A 19,599-nucleotide genomic window follows, 5' to 3' on the forward strand; every position below is an offset into this window, starting at 1 on the left:
TGCAGTCCCCTTTATGTCACAGTGTCTCTGCACATTACAGTGTGGAGGACCGACACCAGCCACCCCCGCAAATGTCTACCGACATCTCTCCCCCCCGGTCCTTGGAAAAGTTGGCTGCTCCGTCTAAAATGCCCGGACTTATTTTTTGTCCCAGTCCAGGCCTGGTTGTGCTTGTGTTATAACCCACACATCATCGGGCATTAGTATCAATGGGACTTCCTGGTTGTGTGATGATATCACTGTATCTCCTCCAGCACATTTTATCAAAATCAACTTCTTCACAGTGTTCATCAGCAGCTAGCTGGAGTTAGCTACCAGTTCTGGCGAATTGTGCTTGGAAACTAGGAGGGGATCACGGAGTTAGGAGAGGCAGTGTTAAATTTAAGGGGTAAAACCCTCTGCCTCTTGTGCCTTTTCTATATTAGCTCACCAGCATCACTTGTTAATGCTCAAAACAGCTGCTGACGAACACTCTGCTTTATTTGGTTAAAGCGGAGTTCCACCCATTTAAAAGTCAGCTGCTGACTTTTAATAATCAGACACTCACCTGTCCCATGGTCCAGCGATGTGGGCGCACGTAGTCCCGCTCCTCTCCCCCTCCTCTCCGATGGCATTTTTAACTGTGGGCCCCTGGCTGTGGCTTCATTGCCGGGCACGCGCTGCGCATGCACAAGCCGCGCTACGTGCTGTGAATGACCGGGCAATCTTCTGGGACATGTGACATGTCCCAGAAGATTGCAGGGAGGGAGGTGGGAGAGGTGATCTTCCTTTCGACGCCGCGGCGCCAGGGGAGGATATGAGGTCAAGCTATGTCTATCTTGACCTCATCTATCTTTGCAGTGAGGATCCCCTAGATTGAGGCTGTGGCGTCTAGTACCTTGGCTGTGTCCACGCTCTGGTGTTCTGTAGTGGAGCACATGTTGGCGCCATCTTGGTCCGGCTGGCCTTTATCCTGATGGTGGTATTTCGCCAGCTTGTGCACCGCATCTGTTGTTCTTTTGGGTGGTGACATACTCACAGTCCATTCCCGGGTTCTATGCACGTTGCGGCAGTGTGTCTTTACCGGCTGATTTGTATGCAGGATGGCTGTTAGGATGAATAACAAGAGGAGCTCCCTCTGTGTGCGTCCTACTCCATCGCTGTCCAGGCCACGCCCCATCTTTAAGTATATATTAATGAGCTTTTAGCCCAGTATTTCTGAAACTGTGTGCCACGGTACAGGAGAATTGAAGGTGGGTTGTGGGATCATTCATGTTGTTTGCCAGGCCCAGCAGTGGCTGCGCCAGCGCCACACCGCGAGATTCCGTGGTTCTGCCAGCATAGTGCTGACTCTCTGTCATTCACTGAGTAAGTGTGCAGACCTCACATGATACGGTCATCTGTGCTGGCCTGGCCTGTGTGTGAAATGGATTTGTTGATGTTCAGACCCCGTCAATCCGGATTGCGATTAGGCTGCGTCCTGGCTGCCAGCAGTGTGCCAGGACAGGTGCCGTGCGCCTCAACGTGACATAATTCCCTCCTCAAGTTCTACCCACAACAGAGCAGAGGTGCCCGCAGTCCCTGGCTGTCCCACATGGTGTGGAGCTGAGAAGGTAAGACGAGAGAAGAGATGGGGATGGATGGACCAATGTGTGATTATATCAGCAGTAAATATAAGCAGCAGTCTTGTGTGATCCCCATTCCCCAATATTATATCAGCAGGTGTGGTGTATATATTTAGCGCCGCTGTACCGCCGGCACCTGCACACCTCAGTGTGAAAGTAGCTGTTAGGATCATTATCCTAGGTGGCAGAGGAGTCTATGATACACTTAGTGGAGACAGGTAAAAAGCCAGTACCTCTATACACATTCACAAAAATGTAAAGTGTATATGAAAACACAAACTATACTGTATTTGACAAGTCTGTTATTAAGTCCATTATTAAAAAAAAAAAAGTCTCACAAGCTTGGAGCACATCAATCACTATGCTGGATGCCCTCCAAAAGGAAAAACCTGACGACCAAACGAGAACACACCACTTGTGGAATTACAGCTCACTGAGCTGTCATATGCAATATATAAGACAGAGGTCGGGGTAGTGGTGACATCATTGCCCAAAATTGATCATGTGGCAATATTTAAGCAATGATGTCACCCTCTATCCCCACCCTTTTTCTTACATACAGTATGTGAAGAAGCTGGGTGACATCATTGGTTTGTAAGGACATACAGTAGGGTGAAAGTACCTGCTACTTCCTTAGCAACCATTGACAGTGGGAAGCTGTCAGGTTCAGCCACGCCAAACATCCTAAACATAATATACAGGTGATACTTGAAAAATCAGAATATCGTGCAGAAGTTCATTTATGTCACTAATGCAACCTAAAAGGTGAAACTAATATATGAGATAGTCATTACATGCAAAGCAAGATAGTTCAATCTGTGATTTGTCATAATTGTGATAATTATGGCTTACAGCTCATGAAATCCCCAAATCCACAATCTCAGAAAATTAGAATATTACATGCAATCAATAAAACAAGGACTGTACATAGAAAAATATCGGACCACTGAAAAGTATAAGCATGCATAAGTACTCAGTACTTGGTTTGGGCCCCTTTTGCAGCAATTACGGCCTTAATGCAGCGTGGCATGGAAGCAATCAGCCTGTGGCACTGCAGAGGTATTATGGAAGACCAGGATGCTTCAATAGCGGCCTTGAGCTCTTCTGCATTGTTCAGTCTCATGTCTCTCATCTTTCTCTTTCCAATGCCCCATAGATTCTCTATGGGGTTCAGGTCAGGCGAGTTTGCTGGCCAATCAAACACAGTAATCCCACGGTCATTGAACCAGGTTTTGGTGCTTTTGGCAGTGTGGGCAGGTGCCAAGTCCTGCTGGAAAATTAAGTCAGCATCCCCATAGAGCTCGTCTGCGGAAGGAAGCACAAAGTGCTCCAAAAATCTCCTGGTAGACAGCTGCGTTGACCCTGGACTTAATGAAGCACCGTGGACCAATACCAGCAGATAACATGGCTCCCCAAATCAACACAGACTATGGAAACTTCACACTGGACTTCAGGCATCTTGCAGTGTGTGCCTCTCCATTCTCCATCCATACTCTGGGTCCTTGGTTTCCAAATGAGATGCAAAATTTGCTCTCATCAAAAAAGAGGACTTTGGACCACTGAGCAACAGACCAGGTCTGTTTTTCTTTAACCCAGGTAAGACACTTCTGACGTTGTTTGTTGTTCAGGAGTGGTTTGACTAGAGGAATACGACATTTGAAGCCCGTGTCCAGGATCCATCTGTGTGTGGTGGCTCTTGATGCACTGACTCCAGCCTCAGTCCACTCCTTGTGAAAGTCTCCAACACTTTTGAATGGCCTTTTCCTGATAATCCTCTCCAGGCTGCGGTCATCCCTGCTGCTTGTACACCTTTCTCTTCGACAGTTTTCCCTTCCACATAACTTTCTATTAATGTGCTTTGATACAGCACTTTGGGAACATCCAACATCTTTTGCAATTACCTTTAAGGCTTTCCCTCCTTATGGAGGGTGTCAATGATGGTTTTCTGTACAATTGTCAGGTCAGCAGTCTTTCCCATGATTGTGATTCCTACTGAACCAGACTGAGAGACCATTTAACCTCCCTGGCGGTATGATTATTTTGGATTTTAGGTGCTGAAAGCGGTACAATTATTTTGCATGGAAATTTGGCGTTTTATATTGTAGGTCTGTAAATCTTAACAATAACACACTTAAATCTGTCTAGTAGATATCCCAGGTATGATAAAGTTTGAAACACAAAAACATAAATTATAATATAATAAATAAAAATAAATAATTAAAAAAAATAAAAATAAATAGTAATAAAATAAATTTCCCCACAATTCACTATCGCTCAATTCTGCAAGTGTTCTAATTTACTATCGCTGTTTTCTAGCTGGTTTAAAGCCACTTTTGACGTAAAGGGACACTTTTTGGTTGCTATGGACAATCTCCAGTTTCCAGGCAGAAAGAACAGTGTATATCATGTAAAACTGCATGCAGGGCATGGGCCAAAGCACTGGGGACAAAAGGGATGTGAAATAATTTCATACAGTACTGTAATCTGTAAGATTACAGTACTGTATTTTTTATGATTTTTACTTTTTTTTTAATTTGCCGCCAGGCTCCGCCCCCGTGCGTCGCGCCGCTCGCAGGGAACGGAGCCTGGCAAGGAGAGGCTTCGGAGGAGGACGGAGCCCTCGGACACTGCGGGGGACATCGCAGGATCCCGGGGACAAGGTAAGTAAGGAGGCACCAGGATCCTGCGATGTAATCCCGAGTGTGGCTCGGGGTTACCGCTAATGGTCCTGAATTTTAACCCCGAGCCACACTCAGGAAAACCGCCAGGGAGGTTAAAGGCTCAGGAACCCTTTGCAGGTGTTATGGCTCAATTAGGTGATTAGAGTGGGACACATTGAGCCTAGAATATTGCACCTTTTCACAATATTCAAATTTTCTGAGATTGTGGATTTGGGGTTTTCATGAGTTGTAAGCTATAATCATCACAATTATGACAAATCACGGCTTGAACTATCTTGCTTTGCATGTAGTGAGTCTATGTCATATATTACTTTCACCTTTTTTGGCTCGATTCACACTGGGGCAACACGACTTCAACGCGACTTTGCAACGCGACTTCAACGCGACTTCAACGCGACTTCAACGCGACTTCAACGCGACTTGTAAAGATTACAACACGACTTCAAGTCGCCCCCACTATAGGCGACTTTGCCTGTGGCCAATCATAGCTAATCAGCTTTTGTGACATAATTCCTGTTCCTGTTCTCTTCCTGTTTCCTAGTCCCCTAGTAAACTGAGGAGAATGTTGGCTCTGCGTTCCTTAATGACAGCTGTCATAACTGCTGGTGTAGCAGTGTTGGTGGAAGAGGAGGAGAAAGAAAGGAAGCAGAGGATAAGGATGAGAAGGAGACGTCGATATTGGATACATCCAATAATCATCAACCGAGATACCAGAGGCCAGTTCTGGGCCATGTTCCAAAATTTGCGTGGTTACGATGACAAATTCTTTAATTACACCAGGATGTCTATTGCAAGGTAAGTAAAATGTGATATGTGGATATGCAAAAAAAAAATGTTTCATAGTTCTTTACTTAACCACTTCGCGACCGCGCTACAGCCAAAAGACGGCTGCAGTGCGGACGCTATCTTCCGGGCGGCCGTCATCAGTGCCATCTGTCATCAGTGCCATCTGTGCCACGTATTGGTGCCACCTGTTATGAGTGCCACGTGTCATCAGTACCACCTGTCATCAGTGTTATGAGGAAAGGTTGCAAGACCTTAGTGCCACGTATTAGTGCCATCTGTCATCAGTGTCACGTGTCATCAGTGCCACCTGTCATCAGTGCCACGTATTAGTGTCATCAGTGTCACTTGTCATCAGTGCCACGTATTAGTGCCATCTGTCATCAGTGTCACGTGTCATCAGTGCCACCTGTCATCAGTGCCACGTATTAGTGCCATCTGTCATCAGTGTCACGTGTCATCAGTGCCACCTGTCATCAGTGCCACATATTAGTGCCATCTGTCATCAGTGTCACGTGTCATCAGTGCCACCTGTCATCAGTGCCACGTATTAGTGTCATCAGTGTCACTTGTCATCAGTGCCACGTATTAGTGCCATCTGTCATCAGTGTCACGTGTCATCAGTGCCACGTATTAGTGCCATCTGTCATCAGTGTCATGTGTCATCAGTGCTACGTATTAGTGCCACCTGTCATGAGTGCCACGTGTCATCAGTACCACCTGTCATCAGTGTTATGAGGAAAGGTTGCAAGACCTTAGTGCCACGTATTAGTGCCATCTGTCATCAGTGTCACGTGTCATCAGTGCCACCTGTCATTAGTGCCACCTGTCATCAGTGCAACGTATTAGTGCCATCTGTCATCAGTGCCACGTCAGTGTCACGTGTCATTGCCCTGGTACTCCAGGGCCTTCAAAAATGTAATAGGTAGTTAGATATGTAATTTATGTTCCTAGAACACCTGATGGTGCTCCCTGCATGTTGGGCCTCTCTATGTGGCCAGGCTGTGAAAAAGTCTCACACATGTGGTATCGTAATACTCAGAACAAGTAGCAGAATGTATTTTGGGGTGTCATTTGTGGTATACACATGCCATGTGAGAGAAATAACCAATTACAATGACAATTTTGTGGGAGAAAAAAAAAATATTCATTTTACAAAGAATTGTGGGAAAAAATGACCACATCAAAAAGCTCACCATGCATCTTAATGAATACCTTGGAATGTCTATTTTCAAAAAAGGGGTCATTTGGGGGGTATTTGTACTTTCCTGACTTGTTCGGGTCGCAATAAATGAGATAGGCCGTCAGTACTTCAGATGTGATCCTTTTTTTTGGATTTGCACCATAACTTGTAAACTCTATAACTTTCACAGAGACCAAATAATTATTTTTATATGAAACTAAGAAAAATGAGTTTTTTTTCAAAATTTTCGCTCTTTTTTCATTTATAACGCAAAAAATAAGGGCAATGATAGGTGGCTATCACAGACGTTCAATGATAGGCAGCACTGTGAGGTGGCACTGTAGGCACGGATGGGTAGCACTGTGGTCACTGGTATGTGGCGCTGTTGGGCAGTGGTTAACTACACTTTGATTTATATATTTGTTTTATACTCCTAGATAAAGAATTTCTGAGCCCCCTTTTAGATATCTGTTTTTTTTATCATTGACCCTATAGATTAGGACATATTAAATTACCATTTTTTTTTAACAGTTTTGACGAATTGCTTGGTCTGCTTTCCATCCATCTGGAGCGACAGAACACAACATGGAGGAGGAGTATCTCACCGACTGAAAGACTGATAATCACGCTAAGGTAATCTATATTTAATTAGATGCACAAAAATGAACAAATGTAACACACAAACATCCATAAATTTAGTAAAACATTTTAATCTAATTAAACTCAAACATTAGATCTACCAAACATGCGATCTTCTTTTTTAAATTTTATATTTATTTACAATTGCTGATAGGAAGGGACATATTCAGAATAGGAGGTGACACTGCTGGTGGAAGGGCTTTGGGATGGTGCAGCAAAGGTGGAGGGAATCGGGGAAGGAGATGGATACGGGATTGGTGGACGGGAAAAATTCTGCATAGTGCCATACTCATCCGAGTATGGCCTAAAGCGAGATTGATAATATTGGTGGCTTCTGGGCGGTGGGGGGTTGGAGTAATGATGAGCACCGGATGGTGGCGGCGGTCCAAAATTTGGGGAGGAGCCAATATATTGCTCATGTAAAATATCCATCACCGCTTTCTTGGCGTTATGTCGTCTGTCCTCTGGAATTTTTTTGAGCATTCCAGCCACCAAGAGCCCGAAAGCATGCTCTTCCTTATCCAAATCGTCTAACTTCTGATTTAGGCGATCCATAAGGTCAGCAAATCTTTGCATGTTGTCAACACGACTGCCACGTGGTCTAGCAGTACGTGTTGACCTTGCTTGCATTGGCTCAGGCTCAGGCCTTTGTACGTGACTAGGGCCAGCTGTCTGCGGTGTATCCACTATTTCGGGGTTCTCCTGGATCATCGTTTCATCCTCCGATTGATGTTCCTGCGGCCCTTGAGGTTCCGGAGGTGCCTCCTGACGTTCCTGAGCCACTTGCCAACTGGATTGTGTTCTGTAAGAAAGAAAAAATACTGTCAGGCACAACCTTGTTTATATAACTGTATAGTAGCACTTTGATAATATGAAATATGTTATCTCACTCTCTCAGCTCCATGCTTGGTCTCAAAAATTCCAGCTCCTCTGCATGGACATAGGGTACCACCCTTTTACTGCCTGATCCACTTCTGGCCTCCAAGAGTTTGCGTAAATAACGCTTGTAGCAGTCTCTCAGGCCCTTCCATCTTACTTGTATTGCTGTAACTGCAAAAAAAGAAATTGAAAAATAACCAATTATGTATTTTGTCTTTCAGGTACCTTGCAACCGGTCATTCACTAATTAGCCTTCACTATCAGTTCATGGTGGGCAGGTCGACTATCAGTTATATTATCAGAGAAACATGCCAAGTCATATGGGACGTGCTGAACCCAATCGTGATGAAGAGCCCGACACAGGAGAAGTGGCAGGATATTGCAAGAGCATTTTGGAGTCGTTGCAACTTCCCAAATTGTATTGGAGCCATAGATGGCAAGCACATACGTGTCGTTAAGCCTGTTGGTAGTGGCAGTATGTATTTTAATTATAAAAAATACTGCTCTTTTGTATTACTTGGCGTGGCAGATGCAAACTACTGCTTCAGCTATATTGATATTGGATCGTATGGAAGTACCTGCGATTCCCGTATTTTCATTAATTCTTCTCTTGGTCAAATGCTAAGAAATGACCAGCTACAGATTCCTGACAACTGTCCACTTCCTGGCACTAGTGAACCCCCACTACCCTATGTCTTTATAGCTGATGAGGCTTTTGCATTGGGGCAACACCTAATGAGGCCTTACTCAAACCGGAATTTGAGTACACCCAAGAAGGTCTTCAATTACCGTCTCACAAGGGCAAGAAGGGTGATTGAGTGCACCTTTGGCATTCTGGCTAATAAATGGCGTGTGTTACACACGTCTATAGCCTTAGACATTGAGAATGCAATTCTTGCTGTCAAAGCAGCATGTGTGCTCCATAACTTTGTTAGGGTATGTGATGGGTACTGTTTTGAAGATTCCCTAATGCACGACCTGGAGAGTGCACACCTCAGTGCTTCTAGGGGAACTATCGATGGCAGCAGTGTTCGAGAGGCATTTACCTCATACTTTGTTTCACCGGCTGGTGAAGTAGCATGGCAGTTGGATGCTATTTAATAAACTAATTTTACTCAGTTATTTAAATATATTTTTTTTCTGATCTGTCTGTTTTCTGAAAGACTGTATAGGTAATGATTTAAGTTTTGTAATAAATGTTTAATACTTTACTATACTGTGGATAATGTATTGCATACTATTAGTTGGTTTTATAGAAATAAACTGTTATAATAAAAAAAATCATACTTTGTTTTGGGCTGTATTGATATTGATCATTCATTATGACATATATATTATGTGTTACAGATTATAGTCACACGACAAGGCATACACCATGATTTGGCTATGTTTCCACTTGTGCGACTTTTCATGCGATTTGGTCATGAAAAGTCGTATGTCATGTGGTACCCAATGAATATAGTCACACGACAAGGCATACACCATGATTTGGCTATGTTTCCACTTGTGCGACTTTTCATGCGATTTGGGCCTGAAAAGTCGTATGTCATGTGGTACCCAATGAATATAGTCACACGACAAGGCATACACCATGATTTGGCTATGTTTCCACTTGTGCGACTTTTCATGCGATTTGGGCCTGAAAAGTCGTATGTCATGTGGTACCCAATGAATATAGTCACACGACAAGGCATACACCATGATTTGGCTATGTTTCCACTTGTGCGACTTTTCATGCGATTTGGGCCTGAAAAGTCGTATGTCATGTGGTACCCAATGAATATAGTCACACGACAAGGCATACACCATGATTTGGCTATGTTTCCACTTGTGCGACTTTTCATGCGATTTGGGCCTGAAAAGTCGTATGTCATGTGGTACCCAATGAATATAGTCACACGACAAGGCATACACCATGATTTGGCTATGTTTCCACTTGTGCGACTTTTCATGCGATTTGGGCCTGAAAAGTCGTATGTCATGTGGTACCCAATGAATATAGTCACACGACAAGGCATACACCATGATTTGGCTATGTTTCCACTTGTGCGACTTTTCATGCGATTTGGGCCTGAAAAGTCGTATGTCATGTGGTACCCAATGAATATAGTCACACGACAAGGCATACACCATGATTTGGCTATGTTTCCACTTGTGCGACTTTTCATGCGATTTGGGCCTGAAAAGTCGTATGTCATGTGGTACCCAATGAATATAGTCACACGACAAGGCATACACCATGATTTGGCTATGTTTCCACTTGTGCGACTTTTCATGCGATTTGGGCCTGAAAAGTCGTATGTCATGTGGTACCCAATGAATATAGTCACACGACAAGGCATACACCATGATTTGGCTATGTTTCCACTTGTGCGATTTTTCATGCGATTTGGGCCTGAAAAGTCGTATGTCATGTGGTACCCAATGAATATAGTCACACGACAAGGCATACACCATGATTTGGCTATGTTTCCACTTGTGCGACTTTTCATGCGATTTGGGCCTGAAAAGTCGTATGTCATGTGGTACCCAATGAATATAGTCACACGACAAGGCATACACCATGATTTGGCTATGTTTCCACTTGTGCGACTTTTCATGCGATTTGGGCATGAAAAGTCGTATGTCATTACACAGATATTGCTTCAGGTCGCGTTAACGAAACAAAAATTTATTGAAATGCACGCATGTTTGAGGACACAATAGTGGAAACATAGTCGTTCATATTTGTTTGCCCTTGCACACTGGGGCGGGGGGTGGCGTCGGCGGTAAAATGCGGCTATTATTAGCGGTGTTTTACCGTCGGTATGCGGCCGCTAGCGGGGCGGTTTTACCCCCCGCTAGCGGCCAAGAAAGGGTTAAATACCACCGCAAAGCGCCTCTGCAGAGGCGCTTTGCCGGTGGTATAGCCGCACTGTCCCATTGATTTCAATGGGCAGGAGTGGTATACACACCGCTCCGAAGATGCTGCTGACAGGACTTTTTTTACCATCCTGCCAGCGCATCGCTCCAGTCTGCAAGCCCTCGGGGCTTTCACACTGGAATGACAGTAGCGGCACTTTCGGGGCGGTTTGCAGGCGCTATTATTAGCGCAATAGCGCCTGCAAACCGCCCCAGTGTGCAAGGGCTCAACACCCGCATAATAAACAGGCATTAGAAAATTTTTAACTTACGTTTTTCACTATGTTGGCTGTTGGTCATGATGTCCCAATCTTCAAAGGACCCACGGCAGATCTCCAGCCACGCATTGTCCTTCTTGATTTGATCCCTATACGTGGGATCGTCCTTGTCATAGAGACATGGGCGCTGTCTCACAAGCCTTATCAGGCATTCGTTGTCGATTGGCTCGCGGTGAACCACCTCCCTTCTGCCTGTCATTCTGCTCTATACCACTGTCGGCAAGACAAAATGGTGACAGTGTGACAGAGTGATGGAGGAAGGGAGGGAGGGAGGGGCAGCATGAGCTTTTTTTTTTCTATTTCCTGTCAAAGTCGCTTGCATTTAGATGGGGATCCGACTTGCAGGCGACTTACATTGAGTTGAATGGGTACAAGTCGCCTACAAGTCGGATAGAAGTAGTACAGGAGTCTTTTCTGAAGTCGGAGCGACTTCAGTAGTGTCAATTAAGACGCTCCCATTGCCTACCATGTTAACCTAAATGCAAAGCGACTTGGGGCGACTTGGGGCGACTTGAGGGCGTACAAGTCGGATCCCAAGTCGCCCCAGTGTGAACCGACCCTTTAAGTTGCATTAGTGAAATAAATGATCTTTTGCACGATATTCTAATTTTTCGAGTATCACCTGTAAGTTCAGAGCGAACACTCAGCTGATTCCCATTAAAGCGGATTGACCTGTTTTAGATCTGTCTGCACCACCCGTGGCCACTTTCTGTTTTACAGCCGAATAGAACCCGGTGCAAATCTGTGCCTAATTAACAAAGGGATCATGGCAGTATAAAAACAGCCACAGATCCTCACTAGCTTTAACGTGTAGTATGGGAAGTGAACTGGCAGGCAACTCACTCATGTGTCTCTCTCTGCCTGTACAGTGAATACTCTATAGGTGCAGAGTGTGCATAGAGGAGAAGGAAGGTGGGAGCCAGCAGTGGGATCCAGAGCAACAGACTACTAAGCACTCATATATGGCATGGAAGATGGCAAATCACTCCTAAATAACAAAGGGGCTTGTTAATTAGGAGAAATATTAGCTCTTTTTCTTAGTTTAGGAAAGTAGTGCAGACTTTATCCCTATGACACACTTTGTTACCCCCCCCCCCTTTTTTCTTCCATAAAAGCTTTCTACCTTCCTGTTTGCATTCTTCTTTTGTGTATACACTGAGCTGCACATGCCCAGTTTATAATAGTGATATCTGCAGCCATGAACATGCATGGGAGTTACATCATCCCAGGTTAGGGTTGCCACCTGTTCGGGATTCACCTGGGCAGTTTGGGTTTGGAATCATGCTTCCGTGTTTCAGACTGTTTGAGACCCAGACACATTATTCAGACCGGACTATGGCTTCCCAGCAGGGTTGCTGGCTGCAGTTGTCTTAGCTGAGAGTGTCTGTTACATTCTCTTTCACACTGCCCAAAGCCATCACTTTCAATCCGCCCCCACACACACAGATGGGAAAAGAGAGAGGGCCCGATCTGCACCTCTTTCTCCCGCCTCTACCCTTCTGTTTCTGCCCACACTCCAATTTCCGGCACTGTACCTCAGAAAAGGAAAGTGGGGATGGGAAATTTTAATCCCAGCAACCTCAGATACCTCTGAATGAGAGGTGCTGACTGCCAAGGGGTGAGTGAGCTCACCATCCATCCCTGTCTGTGACTGAAGTCTCCCCCTCCCCCCTTCTCTCTCCTGCCTCTAAGTGAGTATGCTAAGGTAAATCAGGGTCAATGCACCAGAGGCCACAGTGTTCCCCCTTACATCAGAGTCCTCTCCGTACACCAGAGCATCCCTTATGTTAGAGTCACCAGAGTTCTCCCTTACATTAGAGTCTGCAGAGTCCCCCCTTACAGTGAAAGGGAACTCTGCGAGTTCAGATGTAAAAGGGGAACTCTGCGGATTCAGATATAAAGGGGGAACTCTGCGGATTCAGATGTAAAGGGGGAACTCTGCAGATTCAGATGTAAGGGGAGAACTCAATGGATTCTGATGTAAAGGGTGAACTCTGCAGATTCAGATGTAAAGAGGGAACTCTGCAGATTCAGATGTAATTGGGGAATTCTGCGGATTCGGATGTAAAGGGGGAACTCTGTGGATTCAGATGTAAAGGGGGAACTCTGTTGCCTCAGATGTAAAGGGAGACTTTTGTGATTAACTTCATATGATTAGAAATGTTATTTAATAGCAACATCTATGCATAGTTTATCTATGCATACTATGAAAAAAAATTGCTGTGCGGCACTGAAGTGTTTGGGTTTGACTTGAAGAAAAGGTGGCAACCCTATCCCCGGGGCTCAGCCAACATGGCTGAAGATGTTGAACACAGAGGAAGCCAGATAGGAGATGTCAATGGTGAGGCAACTCACAGACATGGGGGTTGATTTACTAAAGACAAACCGACTGTGTGCTCTAAGTGCACTGCAAGTGCATTTGAAAGTGCAGTCACTGTAGATCTGAAATGAGGGGAAGTTCGGTTAATTTCTATCATCCAATCATGTGCGAGCAAAAATGCTGTTTTTTTTTCCTTGCATGTCCCCCTCAGATCTACAGTAACTGCACTTCCAAGTGCACAGTGGATTTGCCTTTAGTAAATAAACCCCATTGTGTTGCTGAAGTGGAATTGAGTATAGTTCCACTTTAAGTTACATTTTAAGGGCTAGTTCAAAAGCAGTAGCAGCAGTAATGTGCTGTGCCTTCCATTTTACAATGGAAGGCACTGTTAATGTTTTCTTCTTACCATAATGGAAGTATACATAGTAAATATGCCTTCAGATCTCCACATAGTAGCATTCCAGTGGCCACAACATTTCCTATAAAATAATACATTGTTTTGGTGAAACATATTCTGCCATTTTTTTTTCTCAAATTTTCTGGATAATCTCTCCAATAGTGTTTCATACCAGTGTTCTTGCTACAGAAAAAATGTTTTTTGATGGGTGAAACAAGTAGAAAAAATAAAGACTTGTCTTTCTGCCCAGCAATTCAAGTTTGCTTAATCCTCCCAAAACTCTGCACATATCCTTATGAATACTAGCATATATTATTACCGTCTTTTGAAGTTAGCAAGCTTGTAACAAAGAGCTAGAACCAAACCTCAACAGAATATGGGTGCTGTTTGTAACTACATGCTTCGTTGAGACTGGGGTGGAAACTCAAAACCTGAGAGAATAAACATTCTTTTTTTTAATAAAAAACAAATGTGGCTTTTCTGTTTCAGGGAAAGTTTAGTCATAGCACTGCCCTTTTTAATCTCTCTCTCTGACTTTTTGGAAGCATTTCAAATAAACTTGGCTTCATCTTTGGAATCATATTAAAAAAGACCCGGGGCTCCTTCCAGTGGAAGATAATGAATTGTAACATTTCTCCCTGACTATTCCAGTTTATCTGATAAATGAAATAGGAAAGTGTAAGTCTATATATTTCTTTCAACATGAACTTCAGCATAAATAGAAATGTTCAGTTTTTTAGCTTCCAACTGTTAATAAACATACAGTATCTCACAAATGAGTTCACCCCTCACATTTGTGTAAATATTTTTCGTATATCTTTTCATGTCACAACACTGAAGAAATGACACTTAGCTACAATGTAAAGAAGTGAGTGTACAGCTTGTATAACAGTGCACATTTGCTGTCCCCTCAAAATAACTCAACACACAGCACAAAAGTGAGTATACCCGTAATGTCCAAATTGGGCCAAAGTATCGATATTTTGTGTTGTTACCATTATTTTCCAGCACTGCCTTAAGCCTCTTGGGCCAGAGCTTCACAGGTTGCTACCGGAGTCCTCTTCTACTCTTCCATGACATCATCAGAAAAGCTGGTGGATGTTACAGACCTTGCACTCCTCCACCTTCCATTTAAGGATGTCCCACAGATGCTCAATAGGGTTTAAGTCTGGAGACATGCTTGACCAGTCCATCACCTTTACCCTCAGCTTCTTTAGCAAGGCATTGGTTACCTTGGAGGCGTGTTTGGGGTCATTATCATGCTGGAATACTGCCCTGCGGCCTAGTCTCTGAATGGAGGGGATGATGCTCTGCTTCAGTATGTCACAGTATATGTTGGCATTCATGGTTCCCTCAATGAACTACAGCTCCCCAGTGCCAGAAGCACTCGTGCAGCCCCAGACCATGACACTCCCACCACCATGCTTAACTGTAGTATGCAAGACACACTTGTCTTTGTACTCCTCACCTGGTTGCCGCCACACACGCTTGACACCATCTAAACCAAATAGGTTTATGTTGGTCTTATCAGACCACAGGATATGGTTCCAGTAATCCATGTCCTTAGTCTGCTTGTCTTCAGCAAACTGTTTGCAGGCTTTGTTGTGCATCACTTTTTGGAGAGGCTTTCTTCTGGGACAACAGCCATGTAGACCAATTTGATTTAGTGTGCGGCGTATGGTCTGAACACTGACAGGCTGACCCCCCACCCCTTCAACCTCTGCAGCAATGCTGGCAGCACTCATACATCTATTTCCCAAAGAAAACCTCTGGATATGACGCTGAGCACGTGCACTCAACTCCTTTGATCGACCATGGCGAGGCCTGTTCTGTTTTGAACCTGTCCTGTTAAACTGCTGTTTGGTCTTGCGACCGTGCTGCAGCTCAGTTTCAGGGTCTTGGTCATCTTTTTATAGCCTAGGCCAGTGATGGCGAACCTTGGCACCCCAGATGTTTTGGAACTACATTTCCCAGGATGCTCATCTACACTGCAGAGTGCATGAGCATCAGCTCAGTTTCAGGGTCTTGGTCATCTTTTTATAGCCTAGGCCAGTGATGGCGAACCTTGGCACCCCAGATGTTTTGGAACTACATTTCTCAGGATGCTCATCTACACTGCAGAGTGCATGAGCATCATGGGAAATGTAGTTCCAAAACATCTGGGGTGCCAAGGTTCGCCATCACTGGCCTAGGCTATCTTTATGTAGAGCAACATTTTTTTTTTCAGATCCTCAGAGAGTTCTTTGCCATAAGGTGCCATGTTGAACTTCCAGTGACCAGTTTGAGAGATTGAGAGTGATAACACCAAATTTAACACACATGCTCCCCATTCACACCTGAGACCTTGTAACACTAATGAGTCACATGACAGCAGGGAGGGAAAATGGCTAATTGGGCCCAATTTGGATATTTTCACATAGGGGTGTACTCACTTTTGTTGCCAGCGGTTTAGACATTAATGCCCGTGTGTTGAGTTATTTTGAGGGGACAGCACATTTACACTGTTATACAAGCTGTACACACACTACTTTACATTGTAGCAAAGTGTAATTTCTTCAGCGTTGTCACATGAAAAGGTATAATAAAATATTTACAAAAATGCGAGGGGTGTACTCACTTTTGTGAGATACTGTATGTATTTAAAGCCAAAAAGGAAAACTGTATTAACTACTTATCATAATTTTCCTTTAGTGGCATTAATATATGGCAGTATACATGTGGAAGTAGCCCAGCCTACTTTCACTCACAGGGTCAGTGCATAGCTATAAAGTGTTGACACCAGCACAATCGCCCATTCGCCTAACACTGGGAGTGAACTGGGTGGCTTTAGTATGCTGCCATGAATTGGCCCCAGGAAAGGAAAATTAGTGGAAGTATTTCATACAACTTTTCATTTTACTGGTGCCCACATTGCAGCATACATGAGGTAGACCAATAACTCACTAACAGGGTGAGAAGCTTAAGCAAATTCTGTTTTAAAAGAAATGAGGAAACTCCCACCTTCTCACCAAAATCTACTGTATTGATGACTGCTGAAGCTAGTAGTAGTGTTGAAGGTGCATACCATAATAGGGGCAGTTGGACTGTCCTGCCTATTGTCTCCATCAATACCCCAGTGCAAGGTGCTCATGAAATCTAGATGCTTCTGGTCAAATATGCAGCAATTACTTGTGGTGGCTCCAGGCCAGCATTTAGTATGCTCTTTGAATTAAATTTAAGAACTAGGCGATTGTGCTCTGATGCCTTCCACCCTTGTTGGCTTTTAAGGAGTTATGTATAGCTGTTCTGACTACCTAAATGACTGTGTTGTTTGCATGTGTGCTATCCCTAATCTGCATGTATTGAGATCATAAGTAAGTTAAAAATTAGTCCCACTGTGGTTTAGGCAAAAGGCACATGAATGCCAATAGGCCTGAGACACAGCAACAATAGCAAAACACTGAACAATAAACTGTCTGCAACTCAAAGCTTGCTGAAGGGGTCTTACACCCAAAGCTGCCTTAAGATGAGGCCAAATATCAGTCTGCTAGAACATGTGAAAGTGAAGATAAAAGCTCAAGTGACAACCTAATGTGAAGAGCGCTGGGCTGCATGTAATGTGTCTTCTCTCTGCTCAGTACGGGAGCCAAGGGAGAGTGATTGATCCTTGTGCCCTAAAATAGCAAAAATGACATGTCAACCAGCACCACACAGTCACCACTAGTTTCACAATAGCACTGAGAGGGTGTATGCTGCTGTATAAACCCAGTTGAGCTTGGTAAATGCAACCTCAAACAAAAAAATGATGGTACAAAACACTGCTCACAATCACTCACATGGTAGTGCAATAGATTTGTAAAAAAGATGCAATTATGTCATGAATTAGAAAGTTAAATATAGAAAAATAAAAATAAGTATAACTGTCAGTTCTTCAGAGTCAGGGTCAGAGGTGGCTGACCCAATGCCATCTTTGGCCAGGCAATGACAAATGCATCAACCTGTTGTCCACCTTTCAGCAGGGAAAGCGCGTACGCTTTTCATACACTTGTCTTGGCTGGCACATGTCATCAACCTGGTGGTGCAGTGGTTCCTATTTAGGTATACTGGCTTTCATAATCTCCTGTGGAAAGCCAGAAGCATGTGCCGCCTCTGCAGGTGGTCATACCCAGCCACTACTCAAATGGCTGCAATTCAGCAGAAACATTATCAGCCTGCCAACCACCTGATATGCAACTAGTCTACATACGGAAACTCTTTTTTTTCCAAAAGATTTTATTGAATTTTTACAATAACAGAAGCATGAATAACATGGTTACAGTGTTACAGGTGAAAGGAATCAAGATTGTACAACAAAGCAGTAACATAAATTACATGTATATTGTAAGTATTCAATCCACATGCGGAAACTTGACCTTGTCTATTTGCAATGACTGCACTTTATTAATGCATCATATGTGAGTATTTGTACAAATAAGTACTGGCTCTGGGGATCTGGGTGTTTTGTGTTGTCACCATTCAAAGAGGTGACCAGAATGGTGAGCTACAACAAAGTGGGCATCAGGAACAGGATTCCTATAATGTTATTGATGGAGCACACACCGTATTGTGTAATAGACTGGGCACTGGAGGCACAGCTGCAGGAGGAAGAGGAGGACTTCCTGCTGTTTCAGAGCCTGCTTTATCTTGACTTTGTTCTATGAGGCAATACCAGTCCCTGGAGGAGCATGAGGAGGAGGTGAAAGGTTAGGAGGAGGACAGGCTTTCAGGGGTACATTTTACCCATTAAAAAAAAAAAAAACAGGAGTTGTATGAGAGAGAGAGGGTTAAGGACACTATTGCCCTCAATGTCATTGAGTATTTGGGTTCCTCTGCTACAATACATTTTTAGCAGATGGGCTCATTCTTGCTGCAGTGCCTACACAAGGACTATAGGATTCAGGCCATCAAAGAGATAGAGACAATTACAGTTGGCCTCCCCTTTGGATCCACATGATGAGAGGAAAATGTCAGAGCTCATCACCGAAGGAGCAAAAAATGCACCATCTGCAAGAGGTGGTGCAAAGGAACCTCTTAGTGGATCCCCTTCATGATCAACATGCCTCAAATACTCATAGTGATGAAAAGATAGTTGCCATGGTGGAAATAGCTGGTGACTGCCTAAGGCTTTCATGTTCTTCTTCAGTATGCATTGCCTAGCCTGGCCCTAAAGATCAATGATTACACAGGGGAAAGGGCAAATGTGGACACCCTTACAATGGAAACCAGAACAACATACTCAAAGAGGTGCTGAAACCTTTTAGACTTTCATACAAGCTCAATAGGCTCCCACACTAGACATGTGCAATTCGTTTTGGTCTGAATATAAATTCAGACAAATTTTTGGTTTTTCTGAGATACAGATGTTCCCGAATCTCCAAATTATATAGTAATGCATTTCAATGAAATTCATTTCATTTTGTTTTGTATATTCATTTTCTAATGAATTCCAGATTTTCAAAACTATTCGAATTGGTTGAAAAATGATTGACCGATTCGAATTCTGTGTGAAGAATAGCTGGTTGTTCAGGAAGACGGGAAGCCAGCCACTGCGTCCTTAACAACCAATGACTCATCAGCTATCAGCAGGCTTCCCCCCAATCCATACCAGGCCCTTAGAGTCTGGTATGTATTTTAAGGGGAATCCCCCGTCACTTTTTTTTTAAAAAGGCAGGGGGTCCTCCTAAAATCCGTACCAGACTCTTATCTGAGCATGCAGCCCAACAGGTCAGGAAAGGGGGGGATGAGCGAGCGCCCCCACTTCTGAACCATTTCAGGCCACATGCCCTGTACATGGGGGGTACTTTGGAACAGGGGGGCTCTGTCCCTTCAAAGCATCTTGTCCCCATTTTGATGACATCATTGAGTGGTCCCACCCCTTATTATTAGTTATTTAAGAATTGTCAGACGTTGGAGCTG

At 44.0% G+C, this 19,599-nt stretch overlaps 1 protein-coding gene across 1 annotated transcript; it reads right to left on the reverse strand.

The window, feature by feature from the left end:
* Positions 1-6,601: 6,601 nt before the first annotated feature.
* Positions 6,602-8,068, reverse strand: LOC141147727 (uncharacterized). Its single transcript, XM_073634912.1, has 2 exons — positions 7,781-8,068; positions 6,602-7,692 (listed from the first exon to the last, which is right to left on the reverse strand). Exons 1-2 carry the CDS (start codon positions 7,792-7,794, stop codon positions 7,029-7,031), a joined length of 678 nt encoding a protein of 225 aa, XP_073491013.1. The 5' UTR covers positions 7,795-8,068; the 3' UTR covers positions 6,602-7,028.
* Between the last annotated feature and the right edge of the window lie 11,531 nt (positions 8,069-19,599).

Source organism: Aquarana catesbeiana, linkage group LG06 (genome assembly GCF_042186555.1).
Source record: "Aquarana catesbeiana isolate 2022-GZ linkage group LG06, ASM4218655v1, whole genome shotgun sequence".
NCBI lineage: Eukaryota > Metazoa > Chordata > Amphibia > Anura > Ranidae > Aquarana > Aquarana catesbeiana.